We start from the raw sequence: 17,091 nt of genomic DNA, 5'->3' as shown, positions 1-17,091 counted from the left end.
AGAAATAAGGCCCGGCGAGGCCGGGCGCGCGTGCGCGTGGGTGTGGGTTGGGCTGGAGGTGGATGTACCTGCCTTTTCCTGGGTCTGCGGGTTACGCTGCCCAACCCCCCCCCCCCCCCCCCCCCCACCGCCCGCTGGCTCACCTGCCTGGCACGGCGGAAACAAGACCCCGGAAAGGGTCCGTAGGGTTGGCGAGAAATGTGAGTGATCTCCCCGTGTGTGACAGGGTCTCCCCAGAGGCAGGCAGGTGAGAGGGCTGCCCTGGGGGTATATAGTCCGAATCCTGCGATTATCATGTTTTATTTTTGTATTACAGTAAGCCATAAAGACGGCTTTGAACATTCTTTCTTCTGGATCGGCGTGGCGCCCCCCAGTGTTCCTGTGTCGATTCCCAACCGCGCTGTTCTATGCTGTAGTCATTGACCACGTTTGCTCATCTTAATTTGCGTTAACTGAAGTATAAATCCAGTTCCTCCGCTATCACAGAACCTCGAAGGACACCCTGATTAGGGTAGGATTAGGATCGCTGTGAGAACTCCTAAAATTACAGTAACTGGCTGGAGTATAAAGACCCTAGATTTACCAGAACATGAGACGGTTAGCAGCGCTCAGCTTTCATGGGGTTCCTTTGACTTGGGAGTCAGCACAACCAGGCCTTAATGTTTGCTTGAAAGGTGCACTGGGGGCCCCGGGGATGGCAAGTGGGGTTCACCTGCCCTGCCCAGGGCTGAGGCACGTGTGAGACATCCCGGCCAGTTCCTGCTGCAGGACTCCTGGAGGAAGCAGGGCAGCGGTGGGGTTGGCCATTCCCACACCTGCTTGTGTGCCAGGCAGTTGGGGGATCCAGAGGGTGGCCGAGGCTGGCTGTTCTCAGACAAGAGCAGGCAGGTCCCAACTCTCCTCCTGTGTAGTGCTGCTGCTCTGCCTGCTGGCAGCTGCCCATGACTCAGACCCTAGATGGAAGCCTTCTGGGTCCCTGGGTGCTCCCTCTCAGAAGGCCTAGAAGTCTGAAAACAAACGCCTTCTTTAGGACTGAGCTCTGAACGTGTGTTCATACTTGAGTAGGAAGACCACTGAAAGCCATTTCCCAGGCCGGGAAATTTTCAGGCCACCTTCATTTTGGTGATGTTATAATCTGGAGAGTTACACTTTCATTCTATTTTCAGTCACGTAGAGTGTACTGGGGCCAGTGATAAAAAGTCACTGTTTGTAAAGATTAAAACTGTTGAGCCTGTGTCAATGCTGTTTTATCACCTGGTAAATACAGAAGTGGGTGCTCGTGATCTGTATTTGAGTTTCCCTGTCCTCTCGTTTCTAAAGTGGCTGCTAATAAAATGAGAGGGAGGGGTTCAGAAGATGCAGAGGGCAGGGACCAGGCCAGGTCCTGCTGCTGCATGGCCAGGTGAGCTGTGGCTGCCAGCCTTGAAGTCTGTGGGCACCCCAAACTCTCCAGTCTGAATTTGCAGGGCCTTGGTGTATGTCTGCTATAGAACCTGACACCTGACATTTGAACGGAAGTGCTGGGCTCTGCTTGGCTGGCGGGATGGACTAGTTCCTCCTGGCTAGGGGTTGTGGTGGTGCTTTCTCCCCTGGACTCCCATGGGGATGGGAGCTTCCACTCTTGGTTGCCTGCAGCGGAGAATAAACCTATGAAAGAGTGATCAACAGGCCCAAGAATGCTGTGGGGTTGCCAAGCCCTGTGCTTCAGTTCAGCTCCACCATACAGCCCTTGACCAAATGGAAGGCAGGACCATGACGGGCCGGCTAACCCAACAAGTCCTGTCCCCTCCCTCCTCCACTCGGCCAGCCTGCCAGCCCCAGGGTCCAGCACCTCCTGCTTGGGGTAGGGCAGCAATGGGTGTTACAGAACAGTGCGTGGGTGAAAGTTGTCTTCAAGCTCAGTACACACCACTCTATCCAATGTAAGAGTATGAAGTTTACTGATACGGTTTCAGATTCACTCTGCAGCCAACTTTTAAGAAACTATCCCTCATTTAGTATTAAAGACCAAGATGTTAAAATATACTTTTTCCAACTGTGTGGCTATGTGAGGCTAGATTTTCTCATATGCTTCCACCATTCTCACTGATTCTTCTTTTTTTTAGGAAACTGTCATTGTTTTCCATTTTATTTTTTTGTTTTTCATTTTAAGATGTTAATATGTGACAGGTGTATCAGTTCAGTTCAGTCGCTCAGTCGTGTCCGACTCTTTGCGACCCCATGAACCTCAGCACGCCAGGCCTCCCTATCCATCACCAACTGCCAGAGTCTATCCAAACCCATGTCCATTGAGTCGGTGATGCCATCCAACCATCTCATCCAGGTCTTTAGTATAGTTTCTAAATTAATTAGTTTTTTAAATTTCTCGGTTTTAATTCTCAGTGTGGTCCCCATTGACTCATAAAGCCCACATAAACAGCTCTTTGTGGGAGGGGCCCTCTAAATTTGTAAGGTTATAAGAGTTCACTGAAGCCAAAAACTTGGGGAAGTTTTCTCAAAATTCCTAGTGCATCCATGAAATAGATGATTGGCACTTGAAGTGATATGTATGAGGACAGGAAAGGTGCAGACGTCACTGTGGGCATGTCTCAGAGGTCTGAGCTGGGATTCCCTTCAACACTGCTGGCGGGGTAGTCCTCTCCAGGGTAAGGAGTTTAGGGGATCAAGATTTTTGTCTTCATACTTTGCAGTGATACAGGGAACATTATGTTTGTAACCAGAAAAAGACATTGTCATAAGATAATATCTACTCTTATTTTCCCCAAAGTGGACTTTGTGAAGATTAAAAACATGCTTTGCAAAATCATAAATTACCACCTGTATGTCAGGTTTTATTGAATAACATGTAGGTTCTCACAGGGCAGGGGCTGGGTCTTCAAATCCATCACTGTTCTGAAGTCAGACACACACAATAAACACGCACTTAACTCATGTTGAATATACAAATAAGTGCATGGATGTTTTAAAGTTACCAGTTACATAATTACAACTGCTGTCTGGTTGAATTGTGTCCTCCACAGATGTCTTGACATCCCAGGTCTCAGGCCCTCAGAATGTGATCTCATTTGAAACTAAGGTTGTTGCAAGTGTAATTAGTTAAATAATGAGGTCATGTTGAAATCTGTGTGTGTGTGTTCCTGTCTCAGTTGTGTTTGACTCTTTGCCACTCCATGGACTATAGCCTGCCAGACTCCTTGGTCCATGGGACTCTCTAGGCAAGAATACTGGAGTGAGTTGCCATGCCCTTCTCCAGGGGATCTTCGTGACCCAGAGATCAAGCCTGGGTCTGCTGCATTAGCAAGCAGATTCTTTACCGTCTGAGCCACCAGGCAAGCCCCCATCTTGGAGTGGGGGCCCCTAATTCAGACAGTGATGTCCTGTAAGACAGACACCCAGGAAGAGGCAAAGACCTGAGTAATGTATCCATAAGCCAAGGATAGCCGGTGTCCAGCAGAGCCCCAGCTCAAGTTCCCTATCCATAGGGAGTCCCCGGCTCATTAGAGCGCCAGCCACTCGCTGGGGGTGGAAATCCAAACACTTCCTTCCCAGAGTTCGAGTCATCACAGAGAGCTCAAGGCAGCTGGGCTTCACTAGGGAAAAAAGAGGCCAGGCCAGCTGTGCAGGGGAGTTGTCTGCAAGCTGGGTCCTGCCTGCCCGCCAGCCTGCAAGCACCCCTCTTGGACCTGTCCCCTTCCCAACATGCTGAGTGCTGGGGACACAACCGTCTCACAGCAGGAGGGGCCCCCACACAGGCTCTGTGGGCCCCTGTCTGATGACAAGTGGTCCAGGCCCAGGCCTGTTCTTCAGTAGCCCTGCGGGGGTTGGAGAGACTGCGTTTCCCAACAGCCAAGTCTGGGAGCCGGAGGCTGGCCTTGTCCTCTCTTTCCCTCCCCTCCCTGCCAGGCAACAACTGACTTCCACTGAGAGGAGACACTTCTGAGGCTTCAGGCCCCTGGTTGTGGCGCACTGAAGGCATCCTAGAAGACTAACACAGCTGCGAAGAGCACAGTCACTTTTCCTCAGCAGGAAGAGAAGCAGCGTGTAGGTGCCAGCCCCGCCCTCTGTCCTACGCAGCTTGCTGGGCGGGGGGGATGTGTGAGGGGCTGGAGGAAGGCCCACTGGGGATGGCCTCTGCACTTCCAGCCCACGTGGCCTGCTGCACACCCTGTTCTATTGCCGCCCCCAGACACCAGACAGCCCCCGCTGTGTCCAGAACTCACGGGGTCCTGGAGGCAGAGTGTCAGGTGGTTTAGAACCTGTCCGTGGGGTCTTTGACATTCCCACTTCCCAAAGGGGAGCCTAACCCCAACCCCCACCCCAGGGTGGGCTGTTCTTCATGACTCATTTCTGCTTCCACAGCTAGTTCGTGCACCTGTCCCAGGGACCAACTGCCAAGTTGTGAGGCTGCTCAGGCAGGCCGGTGGACAGTCTCAGTGAGGTGAGGTGGCCTCCCGCCAGCACCCATGTGAGCCAGCTGACCTAGAAGTGGGTGCTCCTGCTGCAGGCAGCCTCCAGACAGCCAGGGCCTCCACCCTTGTCCTGACTGCAGCCTCCTGAGAGGCCCCACACCAGAATGACCTGGCTCCTGAATTCCTGACTTGACAAGAGACTGAGGGGATGTTTCTTGTCCTCTGCCACTGCTTGGACTCATTTGTTTCACAGCAATAGGTACTAAGTACAGCTCTAACTCCTCCCCAGAATGAGTCCCACCTATGCTTCTCTGTTAAGAAGTGTGATCGCAAAAAAAAAAAAAAGAAATGTGATCGCTCAGGGAACTCAAACTTGGGCTCATCCCACCTAGAAGGGTGGGATGTGGTGGGAGGCGGGAGGGAGGTTCAAGAGGGAGGGGATATATGCATACTTATAGCTGATTCATGTTGATGTGTGACAGAAACCAACATAATACTATAAAGCAATTATCCTCCAATTAAAAATTTTAAAAGTATGATCGTTCTTCTGGGAAGGCTTCCCCATCATATCCTCATGTCAGAGGTTCCATGTGGTGACTGCCTCTCAATGCCTTACCAGAGCCCCCGAAGGGGTAAGAAACCCTGACCTGTGATCAGCTGCTTCTCTGAGAATTCCAGGGCCGTGTGCTTCTGTGTGGCAAGCATGTGCCTGTGAACCCAGATGACAGGCATGCACAACTCACGCCTCCTAAAAGTATTTTCAACATATTTCTTTCTGCTCCTGCAGATTTCTGATGTCTCCATTTTACTGGAGGCTGTGTGTCCTGGATTCCGACTTCCCCTACCTCTCCCTGGGCAGCGGATGGAGGGGAAATGGTGAGAGCTCCGTGGAGCCTGGGGAAGTAGCAGGACTGCCCCAGGAGAGGGCAGTGGGTGAGGGGAGAGGTGAATGGGTTTCTCTGGGTCCTGGGGAACAGGCATCTCTCCAGAATCTGTGTATTTGGTCCAGTGTGGGCATCTACCAAACATGCCATCTCCTCAGAATTCTGAGGGGTCCCTGCCGGGCACCCCATGTGGCAGTTCAGGTCACAGAGTACACTCATGTCCACCAGTGTGAGTTAGGATATCAACTTGATCCCTTTGTGTCACTCCAGGTCCCCACGTGAGGGCCAGATGTGTCTGTGAACCATAAGTTGCCCAGCAGGGCCCACAGAGCCACGGGGCACACCCTGGGATTCCAGGACCACCCTCCCAGCCTGAGCAAGACCCACAGCCATGGTGAGAAGGCAACTCCGATCCCACGGTGGCAACCTAAGAGCCTGGCCCGCAGGAAGACTCAGCCCTGGGGGAGCCAGGGCAGCCTCCTCGCTCTGCCTCCACCAACTCCTGGGTCTCCAGAGGTGAAAGTTGGCGTGTGTGCTGTTTCTGTGCTTCTTTCTTAAAATCGCCATTGTCACAAGAACGACTCACAGTTGTGATAATACCCAAGGTTGGGGTTTCCAGCAGGAGAGAGCTGGCTTTCTCACTGATGCACAGGCAGCGAGCAACCCCACAGCTGCAGGACACACTGGGACAGTGCAACCATTTCTTAAACACACAGATTTTTTTTTAATTATTCATTTTTAAGTTCACTTTCACTACGTGGATGAGATGGGTGTGTATGACATTAGGGCTTCTGCTACGAGAGAGCTGCTGTGGCTCAGAAATCCCACCCTTAGTCCTCTTTCCGCTCCCCTTTCTGAGTCCACAGAAGCTGCCTGTGGGCACCGATGGGTCCCAACCTGACAGGTTCCGATCCTGCTTGTCACTCCCTCCACGGCTGTCTTGGTGGGAACAGAGGGGTGAGCACAGGTCCCAACTTTCCCCAAGCCCACTGCAGGGGTCACTACCTGCCTGTGCTCTCTGGCTTGGCTCTGGGAGGCCACCAGCAGTGACACTGTAGGTTTCTGTGGAATGAAAGCCAGGGGCACCGAGGGCTGCCATCTGGCCTCTGTGGCACTGGCTCTGGGTCCTTCCTGCAAGAAACTCCTCACACTTTCCACCAAGTGGTTGGCCAGCAGGGACTTGGCCCTCAAGCATCCAACCGTGGGGCTGGGGCTGCATGGAGAAGGGGAGGCTGCTGCCATGTCCTCAAAGGCCAGCACCGGCGGGTCTGGACCAGGCTGAGGGAGGGGAAGGAACCCAGCCAAGGAGGGTCTTGGCAGGAGAGGCCTAGAGTCAGGCCTCCAATCTGCAGGCTAGCCAGAGGGGGCCACCAGCCAGAAATGGAAGGATGGGGCAGGTGGGGAGGCAGCTTGAGGAACCCTGACCCTTGCCCTCCAACATCTGAACCTTCAGACACTGGTCCTCTATCCCCTAATATCTACTTAGGGCTCCCAGAGGGGCACTTGGGGCTGCCAGCCTCCCCCACCTGGCCACCTGAAAGCCTTGTGGCTGGAAACAGATAGGGGCATCTTTTAAACAAAGAAGAGGGCACACAGGAGGGAGCTAGGACTCTAAAGGGCTCTACAGACAGGTCCTCAAAGGGTGCAAAGCCTGGAGAAGGAGAGGAGGGACAGTGGGAGGCCGGCTGTCCCCACAGAAGCGCCGTGCCAGAGAGAAGAAAGCCCTTCTGGGAGAAGGGGCCGGCAGGGGTGGCCATGCTACCTACAGCCCTCTAGACCACAGCAGTTTGCTCACGGTCCCAGTGGAGCCGGCCCACTCCCCTAAAGACTCAGGCCAAACCACACCCCGTGACTTCTCCAGCCAAGTGCAATGAATGAAGGTTCCCAGGACAGCCAAGGGTGCCAACCTCAGGCCAAGGTGTCTCTGAGGACCCTTGTGCACCACATTACAGCACGCTGCAGCTGCTACCCACCAGTTCCAGAAAGCACCGCCGCACACACAGCTCCCAAGGCTGGCCTGTGACTGGATACCCGGTCCCCACTGCCCAGAGTCCTCCTCCATTCAAGTCTTTCTTCCTCTGCCCCCTCCCACGTGCCCAGCCCCTCTTCCAGGGGAGGACGTGCAGGTGATGGTGCCTCTGCCTGCGGGCGGAGCTGGCTCAGAGGACGTGCCCTAAGTGACAAGGTGCTCATAAGGACCCGAGTGTTCCTGCCACCATCGCTGGATTTATTGAGGTCGCCACCACGTCTGCTAAGAGGGTTACCAAGAGGGGACCCAGCCACCGCCCAGCTTGGGCCTGAACTGAGGGACCGTGTGCCACGCCCTGGGGCTCCTCCAGAGAGAGCCTGTGGTCAAAGCCTTGCCACAAGGACCAGACAGCTCAGAGCGCGGAAAGAGAAGCTGAAGCTGGGAGGGCAGGAGGGGAGGGAGAAACGGGAGCAAAAGTTGCATCTAGACAAAGTCGAACAAAACAAAACCGAAACCCAGATGTGTTCCTGTCTCATCTCGGGATCCAGGCGTCGCGGAGTCCAGAAGGCCCCTTAGCCGGACATTTCCTCGCGTTGCTCCTTGTTCCTGCGCACCTCGGCCGCGTGCAGCTCCTGCCAGGACAGGCGGGGTGGGCGGGGCTCTGCAGCCGGGAGGGACGGGGTCCTGCCCCTCCCAATCCTCCTGGGCTCTGCGTGTCCTGCCCTCACCCCAGCTCCCGGCTTGGGGACCCTAGGGTCCTTTCCTCCCTAGACTAGTTTGGTCCGAGGTGCTGCAGATGCGACCAATGAGGACACGCTTAGCGATCAGGAGCAACAGAGGACAGGGAGAGGCCTGAGACACCAACCGAAAGTGTGGCTTGAGGGTGGGGGCTGGCCCTCAGTGAGTCTGGGGTTGTGTCCAGACCACAGGGAAATCAAGGGATTTCCCAGGTGTGCCGGCTGCGGGGCTCCCTGGCACTAACCCAGTCCCACTCGCAGGGAGGGAGCTCCGGCCTGGGCAGGGGTTCCTCTCACCCTAGCCGGCCCCAGCAGGACAGGGAATCATGGGGAGGCCGGACTGTGGGAGTGCTGGTGGTGCAGTGGGCTGGCACCGCCAAAGGAAGGAGCACCTGGGGACCTTCTGCTTCGGGCCCCGCCCCCTGCCCGGATCCACCCGCCTTTCGCCCCGCCCCCTGCTCGGGCCCCACCCACTGCTCGGGCCAGGCCCGGGCGCGCACCTTCTCGCGCAGCCGTTCACGCAGTGCCGCCAGGTGCGCCTCGCGGATCTCCTTGCTGAGCTCCATCTTGTAGTTGAGCTTCTCCTCGGCCAGACGGCTGAAGTTGTTGTTCTCCTCCAGCGCCTTGTGCAGCACCTCGCGTTCGTGCTCGCGCCGCTCCGCCAGCTGCTTCAGCACCTGCGCCTCCTGTGTCTGCGCGGCGGAGGGTTGGGTGGGGGGTGCCGAGCGGGCGAGCGTGAGGGGCGGCCGGGTCCACCCTTCCAGGCACACCCCTCTCCCCGCCGCGCTGCTGTCAGGGACCCGCTGCCCAGCCCGAGCCCACCGGACTCGTCCTCGGTGAGAGCTCAGGCCTACACTGTCCTGCCGTCGGCTAGGGTGATCATCTCATCCCCAGACAAGCCCTTCCTGTCCACCCTTGGCCGCAGAGCTGCCCCTTCCCCGCTGGACTCCAGGAGCCCCCTCTCCATCCCACTCCAAAGTCCGGGCTGCCCTAAGGAATATTGGAGGAGCGGAAGAAGCTCTAAGTTTGTGGGCTGTTACTGAGCTTCACCCACCCGCCACCCCACCCCGTCTCTTCTTCAAAGGTCTGCCCGCTGAGCACAAAGTAGGTGCTTAATACACACCAGGTTCTGAACTCCCTGAGGGGCTGGGGGCGGTGGAGGGGCCCTCAGGGCCGCTGGGGAAGGGAAGAGTCAGAAGGAGGAGGGTGGCGCTGCTGGCAGTCCCAGGGGGAGACCCAAGAGCCCCAGAGGTAATAGCCTCCCTCAGCCTCCTTCAGAAGGCTGCAGGGCTCCACTCAGGAGCCAGTCACTACTAGGTAACCCTGAGAAGCCTGGGCTCCCAAGTCTCACCGGCCCTGCTGTAAGGGGTTGGATAGAGCTGCTACCCCTGCCCAGCGGGCTTGGGCATCAGGACAGCACCCCTGAAAGCATAGGGTTTTCTGTGTGTCTTTCAGTCTGAGAGAGTCTGGTGTGAGAAGGGGAGGAGGGGCCCGCTTCTACCAGGGGCACCCTGAGCTCCCCTGCTCAGGAGGGTGCCCACCCAGCCTCCTCTCCCAGAGCCCCACCTGGGGCTACCTCCTGATCTTCCCATCTGGCCAGTATGGCCGAGGGCACCCCTCCCAACAATGTTGGGTTCTTGTCTCCTCCAGTGGCTGCCACCCAGCAATCCTTCCTCCCTCCCCCGTCTCATTCTGATGGTTCAGAGGGTAGTCCAGGGATGTGAGACTCTCTCTGCTACAGGCCTGCAGCCCAGCAGATGCTTGGAGAACCCTGCACCTTGGGGACTCGGTCTGTGGCTACAAGTCCTCTTGACCATCTTCATCAGGACACAGTGGGGTGGCTCCTGACCTTCCTCCGCTCCTCAGCTGCCTCCAGCCGCTTCTGCAGCTCTTCCAGGGAGGTGTCCTTCCTCTTGGGGGGGGAGGAGAGCACGGGACTCTCCGGGGACAGGTCAGAAGGGGACTTGAGGATGACCTCAAAGCTCTGGCCGGAGGCCCTCTTGTCCAGCTGTTTCACCTCCATGTCTGCAGGGCAAGAGCAGGTGGGGGCTTCAGGAGGGCTGGGTGAGGAGGGGGGAGGCTGAGTACACATCCAAGTCAAGGGCTGAGAGAAGGGGTGAAGCTTCTCACATGGGACTCCAGGATTGGGCCCCCAGAACCAGCCCCTCCCCCAGGGACCCTTCTCCAGAAGCCAGTCAACCAGAAGGGTTCACAGACGCCATGGGAGGGGGGCAGTGAAGTCGGGTGGCAGCAGGCAGTGGCAGGTCAGGGGCCAGGCACTCACCCCCATACTGGTAGACGGTGTTGGGGTGCGGCTGTGAGTAGAAGCAGGAGCAGATGAGCGACAGCACTGACAGCTCCTTCATCTTCTCCTTGTATGCTGTGGGCGTGAGGCCAGGCTGAGCGGGCGCCAGCCCATCGCTCCTCTGGCCCCACCACCCTGGCAGCCCAGGCCTCCCCCCACCCTGCCCCCATCACTCCCTTAAGGCGCCTCTCTGGGAACCCATGGATCATGATCTTTGGGTCCCATATCTCTGACTGCACATCCCTTCCTCCCTCCTGGATGTTAGTTGTCTTTGCCTGGGCACGCCTCCCCATGGGTGCCCTGCATTGTTCTGTCTCTGAGTCCCTGCACCTCAACCCCGGTGTCTCTGTCTCCCTCTCCCTCCTTTTCTCTTTCTTGGCATTTCTGTCTGTCTTCCCTGCCTCATCTATCTGTGTCTCTGCTTCCTTCTGTCTTTCTGGCTCTCCATCTGTCCCCACCTCCCCACCTCTTGCGTCTCGCTGATTCTTTGTCACTGTGTATCTTCCTGACTGTCACCTCCCTCTGCCCCTCCCTGGATTTCCTCCTTCCTTCCCTTCCCCTCTCATGAATACTTGCCCAGTCGGTAGAGAGGTTGACCACCACACTCATGACTGGGCCAGCACAGATGTAGAGCTTCCGCAGGCAGCATTTTCTTGGCCTATGCACTTAGGTGAAGCCCTAAGACCCTCTTGTCCCCGCACCTGCCCTGTAGTTCTGCCACCCTGGGATGAAACCTGGTTCTCACTAGACACACACCGGTGCCTCTCAAAACCCAGAGTGAAGGGAGCTGTCCATTCAGCACCACGCCCCTCCCTCTACCCTTGCAAGGGTGAGTGCCCCCAGCCAATGCCCACAGTACCCAACCAGAAAAGGAGGTAAGCCTGCTGAAGCCCTGGGCCCTGTCAGGGAAGGGGAGATGCCCGCTTTCAGAGTGAAAATACCTGGGTTGTTCGTGGTCTCTTCACACAAACCAGGCCCCAAAGTAGACACATGGGTGTGATGCCTCACTCACTGGTTCTCAACAATCCTTTAAGCCACACTGTCACCCCGCCCCCACTCAACCAAGAGTGGGCCCAGATAGCTAGGATGATTTGTTCAGAGCTCCTCCATGTCAACCCAGGTAGTCTGTGTTCTTTCCACCCCCACAGTAGGTCCCAAAGACTAGGGGCCTCAGACCCCCAGGCCTTCCTCCCTAGCTGGAGAAACTATTAGGGGTCTCCAGAGAGACACTCCAAGGAGAAGGACTCTGGTTCTCAAGAAAGAGCATGCATTGTTACCCACAGCACCCTTCCATGCGGCAGACAGTTTGGACAGAAAACTTTCTGATCAAATTTCATACAAGATAGTGTTTTAAAATTGAATTAACATGAAATTGGGGAAAGCGCTGGCATAGAAATAGGACTCAGGACAGAAGTGACCAGCCCCTGTCTCAGGGAATAGTATGCTGTGAGCAGGGTTTTCCACCAGCCAGTGCATAGAATGATGGTATTGGATCGAAACATCCTGATGACCCAGACTCTTCTGGAGAGAGCCCAAGGAGCCTTGAAAGGAGAATAAAGGAATCCTGGGCAAGCAGCAAGGAGGGCCTTTGGGGTCTCAGAAGGGAAACAGGGCTGAGACATGTGACTTGGTCATTGGCTCAAGAGGCTGAGAAGGAGGGCCAGGTAGAGGCAGGCCTCAAAGGGGAGGGGATTTTGGCCTGACTTATCAATTTTGCTTTTTCAGAAGCAGAATCTAGTTGTGTATTACTTATGTCATTAAAAGGTAACTTTAGGACTTCCCTGGTGGTACAGTGAATAAGAATCTGCCTGCCAGTGCGGGGGATGCTGGTTTGATCCCTGGTCTGGGATGAGTCCACACGCCTCAGAGCAACTAAGCCTGCGCACTTTGAGCCTGTGCTCTGCAACAAGAGAAGCCACCAGTCTGTGCACTGCAGCTAGAGAGTAGCCCCCACCTGCTGTAAATAGAGAAAGCCTGCACGCAGCAACAGAGATCCAGAAAGTCATAAATAAATAAATAAAAAGTTGAAAAGTAGCAGCCCAGTGGGAGGGGCGCTCCCCAGGAGAGGACTTGTGTGTCTGGCTGCTGGTTGGAGGGGACTGCATGGCAGTCGGGAACGGGTAAATTTGGAGAGAATACCTGCAGGGGGAAGCCTGCACCCAGGCTGGAGATCAGGACTGAGCCTAGTCATGTGCAAGATGGGAGAGGCTTCAAGTTCCTCTCATTACAGAGGGGAGAGTGGATGGAGGCTCAGGCCTCTCCACAGATGTAGCTCCAACCAGGAAACCCCTGCAGCAGGAACACTCTTCCTTTGCTGTCTTCACAAGATCCTCTCTTCCTTCCCTATCATTGACTTCAGAAAGTCATTAAAAAACAATCTCTACTATGAACTGGATTACTTTCAGCCACCCCCCCCCATACTAAATGTTAAACATGCAAAAATGCATATTGGCCTTTTGGATGATGATATCCCAGACAAGCAAGAGTTAGAAGGCACTGGGTCAGCATATAGCAGCAGCGTGATAACAGTAATAGTCGTCCAAGGGGCCTGGGGTGGGCATGCTACACCCTTCCTCCAACTGACTCTCAAGACCAGCCACCCCAGGCAGACACCCTCATCAGCCTCATTTCTACAGAGGTGAAGAAGGCTCAGAGAGGGCAAGTGGCCCTCCCAGAGTCACACAGCATGCCAAGATGGGAGCCTGTCAGGAGCCGAGGCCTCTGAACTTTCCTGTTGGGAGCCTCATGGGGGATGGGAAGGTCTCCCAGAACTATGAGGGAAGTGAGCCCATCACAGCTTCTCACTCACCCCTAGAAGGGCCTTGGAGGCTGCTGCTTGCTGCCTCTTGACAGATGGAGCTTGTTGCCACTCAGACTGTCCCTCTCTTGCTAGTCAGAGTCGGGAGCCCAACATGGCAGGTTGTATCCAGTCTGTCCCTCTCTCACTAGTCAGAGTTGGGAGTCCAACATGGCAGGAATTGCCAGCAGCATTCACCTTTTTCTGGGAAATGTGGCTGCAACAGTCACACTGCCTGGCATGGACTGGGCACTCACCTCTTGGCAGGCCCAAGCCCAAGCACTGTTTCCCAAAATAGCTCATTCAACCCTCAGAACAAGCCTAGGGGAGGTGCTGGCACTATCACTGCCAGCCAGATGGGGAAATTGAGCCTCTGACAGGCTAGGTAGCAGGTGCAAAGCCTCATAGCTTGCCAGAGTTGCATAAGAGGATGAATATGAACAAGTCTGCAAAAGTGCCTGAAGAGCTGAGCACTAAGAGGTGGTGTCCTCAGAGTGCAGCCCCCGGGAAGCGCAGGCCAGGGTGAAGGTGACCCTGCAAGGCCACTGAGGCATGGAAGCCTGCTCCAGTCAGAGATATGTTTTCAGGACTCCACAGCTGGTTCACTTTGGCCACAGTTATTGGCAGTGTCACACAGTCACTTCTGGGCCAGACCTCCCTCCTACCAAACTTTGCTGGGAGAAGCTGTGGTGAGCACAGGCACCTGAACACATGGCCCATACTCTACAGAGGGCAGCACTGATGACAGAACAGGAAAGGCCCGGCCCCTTGTGATGTCAGCCAGGGCACTTCTCCAGTGGGCACTGCACCACATCTTTGAAGCGATGGCTAAGCTGGACAAAACTGACCAATTGCACCCATGGTCTCCTTCTGGACACCAGTGGTAACTCAGACACCCAGAAAAATCCTGGGAAGAAGTATGGGTGAGCAGTGCCCCAAAGACTGGCCAAGAAGAGGGTGTGGTGCCATAGGGTCTGAGGTTGGAGGGTCTGGACCCAGCCCTGATGGCGATCGGGGGTAAGTCTTCCTCTTCATCCCTCCCTCACCTAACCTCACTCTGCTCAAGTCCGAAAGATGAGAAGGAGGTCTGTTGAGCAGTGTTTTTACCAACAGGGTGAAAAGCTGATAATTGCTCCCTAGGAGTGGCTGCCCATGTCCCCCAGCTCAGCACAGGTGGTGAGTGAGGCCACTCAGCTCCACCCCAGGGTGGGACTGGGGCAGCACTGGCCACCTTCATTTGCCCAGTGTCATTGGGGATGACAGGGAGAGGGCAGGGGGTGGATGAAGTCCAGATGGACAAGGCCCCCGCCAAGGAGGTTGGGGAGGGGTGTAGTCAATGACGCCTGTGGTCCCCTCCCACGCTCCTGCAGAAGTCACCAGGGGCCAGAACCCTCCGCCCTGAGGGGCGGGGTCAGCGCGTTGCACACGTGGGTGGGCGGAGCTCTGGCGCTTCCGGCCTAAGCGGTAGCTCCCGAGAGTCTAGTTAGCTGGGGAGGGGGGATTGCAGAGACTGGTCGCCAGGGGAGAGGGGAGAATGGGCAGGGTGACCGGGTGGAAGTGGTAGGCCGCCCACCCAACCATCTCCGGCACCGCGTGCAAAGATGAAGCTGGTTTTGGGGAGACTAGACTGGGCAGAGCGTTTCTAGGGAAAGCGACCCTCGCGTCCTTGCGCCGGGGGTTGCCGGGCAGCACCCTCGCGTCCAGTATTTGCCACGCGTTTCCCGCCTTGTCCGGTGCCCGCTCCTCCGCGAGATCCTCGGGCCTGTTGCGGGCGGGGGAGGAGGGGGGTTGTTGCCCTTGAGGGCGGTGGGTCTGCAGCTGGGGAGGCGGGGCGGTAGGGGAGGGAAGGAGGGGCAGACGCCCATCCTCACCGGAACCCGCAGAGTAAAGGGCGGTGGCTTTTTCGAACGGGTCGGGTGGCACCTTGTCACAGAGGGTGGTCCCGAACCCTCAGAGCCGAGGGGAGGGGGCGGCGAGGCGAAGTGCGGGCGCGGCTTTGCTCAGGTTTCCTTCCCCCGTCTTCTCGCAGCGCCCCCTCCCGTCCCCCGGCCGCTCCTTTGGCGCAGGGAGGGTCCAGGCCCCGCCGGCCCCGGGCTGGGACTCCCGCAAAGGGTCCTGTGCTCCTCCCTCCGACCCCCGTGAAGGCGTAGTTCCACCAGGGTCTGCGGGCGCCGGACGCCTCCCAGGACCCTGCCTGCACCCCTCGAGCGCGCCCACCCAGATTCTCGGAGCCACCCCGTGGCACGGCAGTCGCGCCCGGCCTGGCACAGCGGCGCACGAAGGGGCAACGGCACCCCCAGGCCGACGCCCCCACCCCGATCGTGGTCCCTACCCAGCGGCCCAAGCCCGCTAGGCTGGCGCGGCAATCCCTGCCCTACGGGCATCGGGTCTCCCCATCCCCTGGCCCCCCACCCTGTCTCCTGCGGGTTCCACCTGGAGGTTGCCCGCGCCCTTTCAAGGCGCAGGGTCCAAGACGGGAAAACATTCCACATCCTGCCCAGCAGTAGGCGAGGCCAGACAATAGTCTGTGCTCAGACCCGCTGCCCAAGGACGCCGGAGGCCCGGGTGCCTACCGGAGATGGTGCTGGCCATGGTGCTGGCGGCGGCGGGGTTGCGAGAGGCGGGAGAGGCGCGGGCGGCGGCTGGAGCTGCAGTCGGCGAATGCTGCAGTGTCGGGGAGGGGAGGGAGCTAGGGAGGGCGGGAGGCGGGAGCGCAGGGGAGAGGGAGGGAGAGAGAGAAAGCGCCTGGCTGTGGCTTGGGCTGCAGCCGTCGGAGGGAGGGGGTGATGGGAGGGGAAGATGGGAGGGGCTGAGATCTGCCTGGGACACAGAGCCCTGCGCTGCAGCCAGAGGCCCATCCTCCCACCGCTCACTGCTAGGACCCGCTGCCCCCCAACTTGGCTTTGTACGCTCTCAGGGGGCTGGTGGAGACAGCACCCAATTCCCCAGGGGCTGTGCAGGAGGAGTGGGCAAGATTCAACGTCAAGGTGGAGTTGGAGAGCTCTTCTGAGGCCAGTGAAGGCTGGGAGGTGCCTTTTTTGTGCCCAGGCTTGTGCTGAGGGAAAGCAAATCATGGATGGTGTGGGTGGGGGCTGGTCTGGAAGGCCTCTGGGGGCCTTATAGAGGATGAGCAACTTGAGGCAGAGAATAGGGTAAATCATCGTGCAAAGGCCTAGAACAAAGCTTTGGAGGAAAACAGAGATAGGATCCAATCCCTGCTCTGACATCTACTTACTGTGTGACTGAGGGCAAGTTTCTGACCTCTCTGGGCCTCGATTTCTCAGGTGTGAGATGAGATAATGGTGTTAATCCCCAGTGGTGTAGGAGAAGTGTGCACACTTGGTGAGTGGTGTCCTGCCTGCTTCCTCCCCAGACTCAGAGTTCTGATTGATACCCTCAAAGGGAGGGCCTTTTCCGGAGTAAGCATCACCTCTTTGGGGATGGGAAGTCAGGCAGATAGAGTGTTGTTCCCATTTTAGGGACGGAGCCACTAGGCCAAGAGAAGGGCTGACTCCACAAGCAATGGAGCCCTGGAGCCAGTAGGACTCTGGGGAAACCAGGAACATGCAGAGACGAGGAGAGCCAAGAACCTTGATGTGCACACTCAGTGAGCATAATGGGTAACCATCTGTCCTGTGGTCCACATGGGGGCTGGTCCACCATGGGAGTCCCACAAAGCCAACCAGAGCAGACACTCTGCAGGTTCACTGACTTGACTGAGATCTCTGTGCTGGCCTTCTGGAGGCCTGTGTGGCCTCCATGTCCCTTTCTGCTCATCTCTCAGGGTGCAGGACCACAGCACTTACATGTCATAATTTTAGGAGGCTGGGCAGGTGGTCCTGATGCACAATGTGTGACCAGGGTCCTCAGCTCCAGTTCTGGCCCAGGGTTTGCCGAATTTCTAGGTCCTGGACTTCCCTTCCTTGGACTTCTGTGGGAGAAAATGCCACTACTCTTAGAGGGTGGGGGGTGTGGAGGGGAAGGGTAGGA

The 17,091-nt window shown here is 56.9% G+C and overlaps 1 protein-coding gene and 1 long non-coding RNA gene across 5 annotated transcripts; one reads left to right on the top strand and one right to left on the bottom strand.

Moving 5' to 3' along the window:
* Positions 1–133: 133 nt before the first annotated feature.
* Positions 134–5,882, top strand: LOC133044917 (uncharacterized). Of its 4 annotated transcripts, none has more exons than XR_009690088.1 (6): positions 134–200; positions 317–511; positions 3,904–4,041; positions 4,360–4,668; positions 5,197–5,285; positions 5,564–5,870. It is a non-coding gene; the product is annotated as an uncharacterized LOC133044917 (long non-coding RNA). The 4 variants fall into 4 exon arrangements; XR_009690089.1 differs by having other exon boundaries at positions 138–511; positions 4,360–4,438; positions 4,550–4,668; positions 5,564–5,869; XR_009690087.1 differs by having other exon boundaries at positions 138–511; positions 1,321–4,041; positions 5,564–5,882.
* Positions 5,883–6,101: 219 nt separating this feature from the next.
* STMN3 (stathmin 3) lies at positions 6,102–15,770 on the bottom strand. The gene is made up of 5 exons (XM_061126825.1): positions 15,675–15,770; positions 10,284–10,379; positions 9,849–10,024; positions 8,500–8,691; positions 6,102–7,894 (listed from the first exon to the last, which is right to left on the bottom strand). Exons 1-5 carry the CDS (start codon positions 15,691–15,693, stop codon positions 7,835–7,837), a joined length of 543 nt encoding a protein of 180 aa, XP_060982808.1. The 5' UTR covers positions 15,694–15,770; the 3' UTR covers positions 6,102–7,834.
* Positions 15,771–17,091: the final 1,321 nt, after the last annotated feature.

This window comes from Dama dama, chromosome 23 (genome assembly GCF_033118175.1).
Source record: "Dama dama isolate Ldn47 chromosome 23, ASM3311817v1, whole genome shotgun sequence".
Taxonomy (NCBI): Eukaryota; Metazoa; Chordata; class Mammalia; order Artiodactyla; family Cervidae; genus Dama; species Dama dama.
Note: the sequence above shows the minus strand (reverse complement) of the source record. Positions and strands in the feature narration are given on the sequence as shown.

Bases quoted from the DNA above. Each gene is read 5' to 3' on its own strand.
- STMN3 (XM_061126825.1), bottom strand. The intron at 10,025-10,283 runs GTGAGTGCCTGG...CTTGCCCTGCAG, and splicing joins CACCGTCTACCAGTATGGGG to ACATGGAGGTGAAACAGCTG. The intron at 8,692-9,848 runs GTCAGGAGCCAC...TCCGCCGCGCAG, and splicing joins CAGCTGAGGAGCGGAGGAAG to ACACAGGAGGCGCAGGTGCT.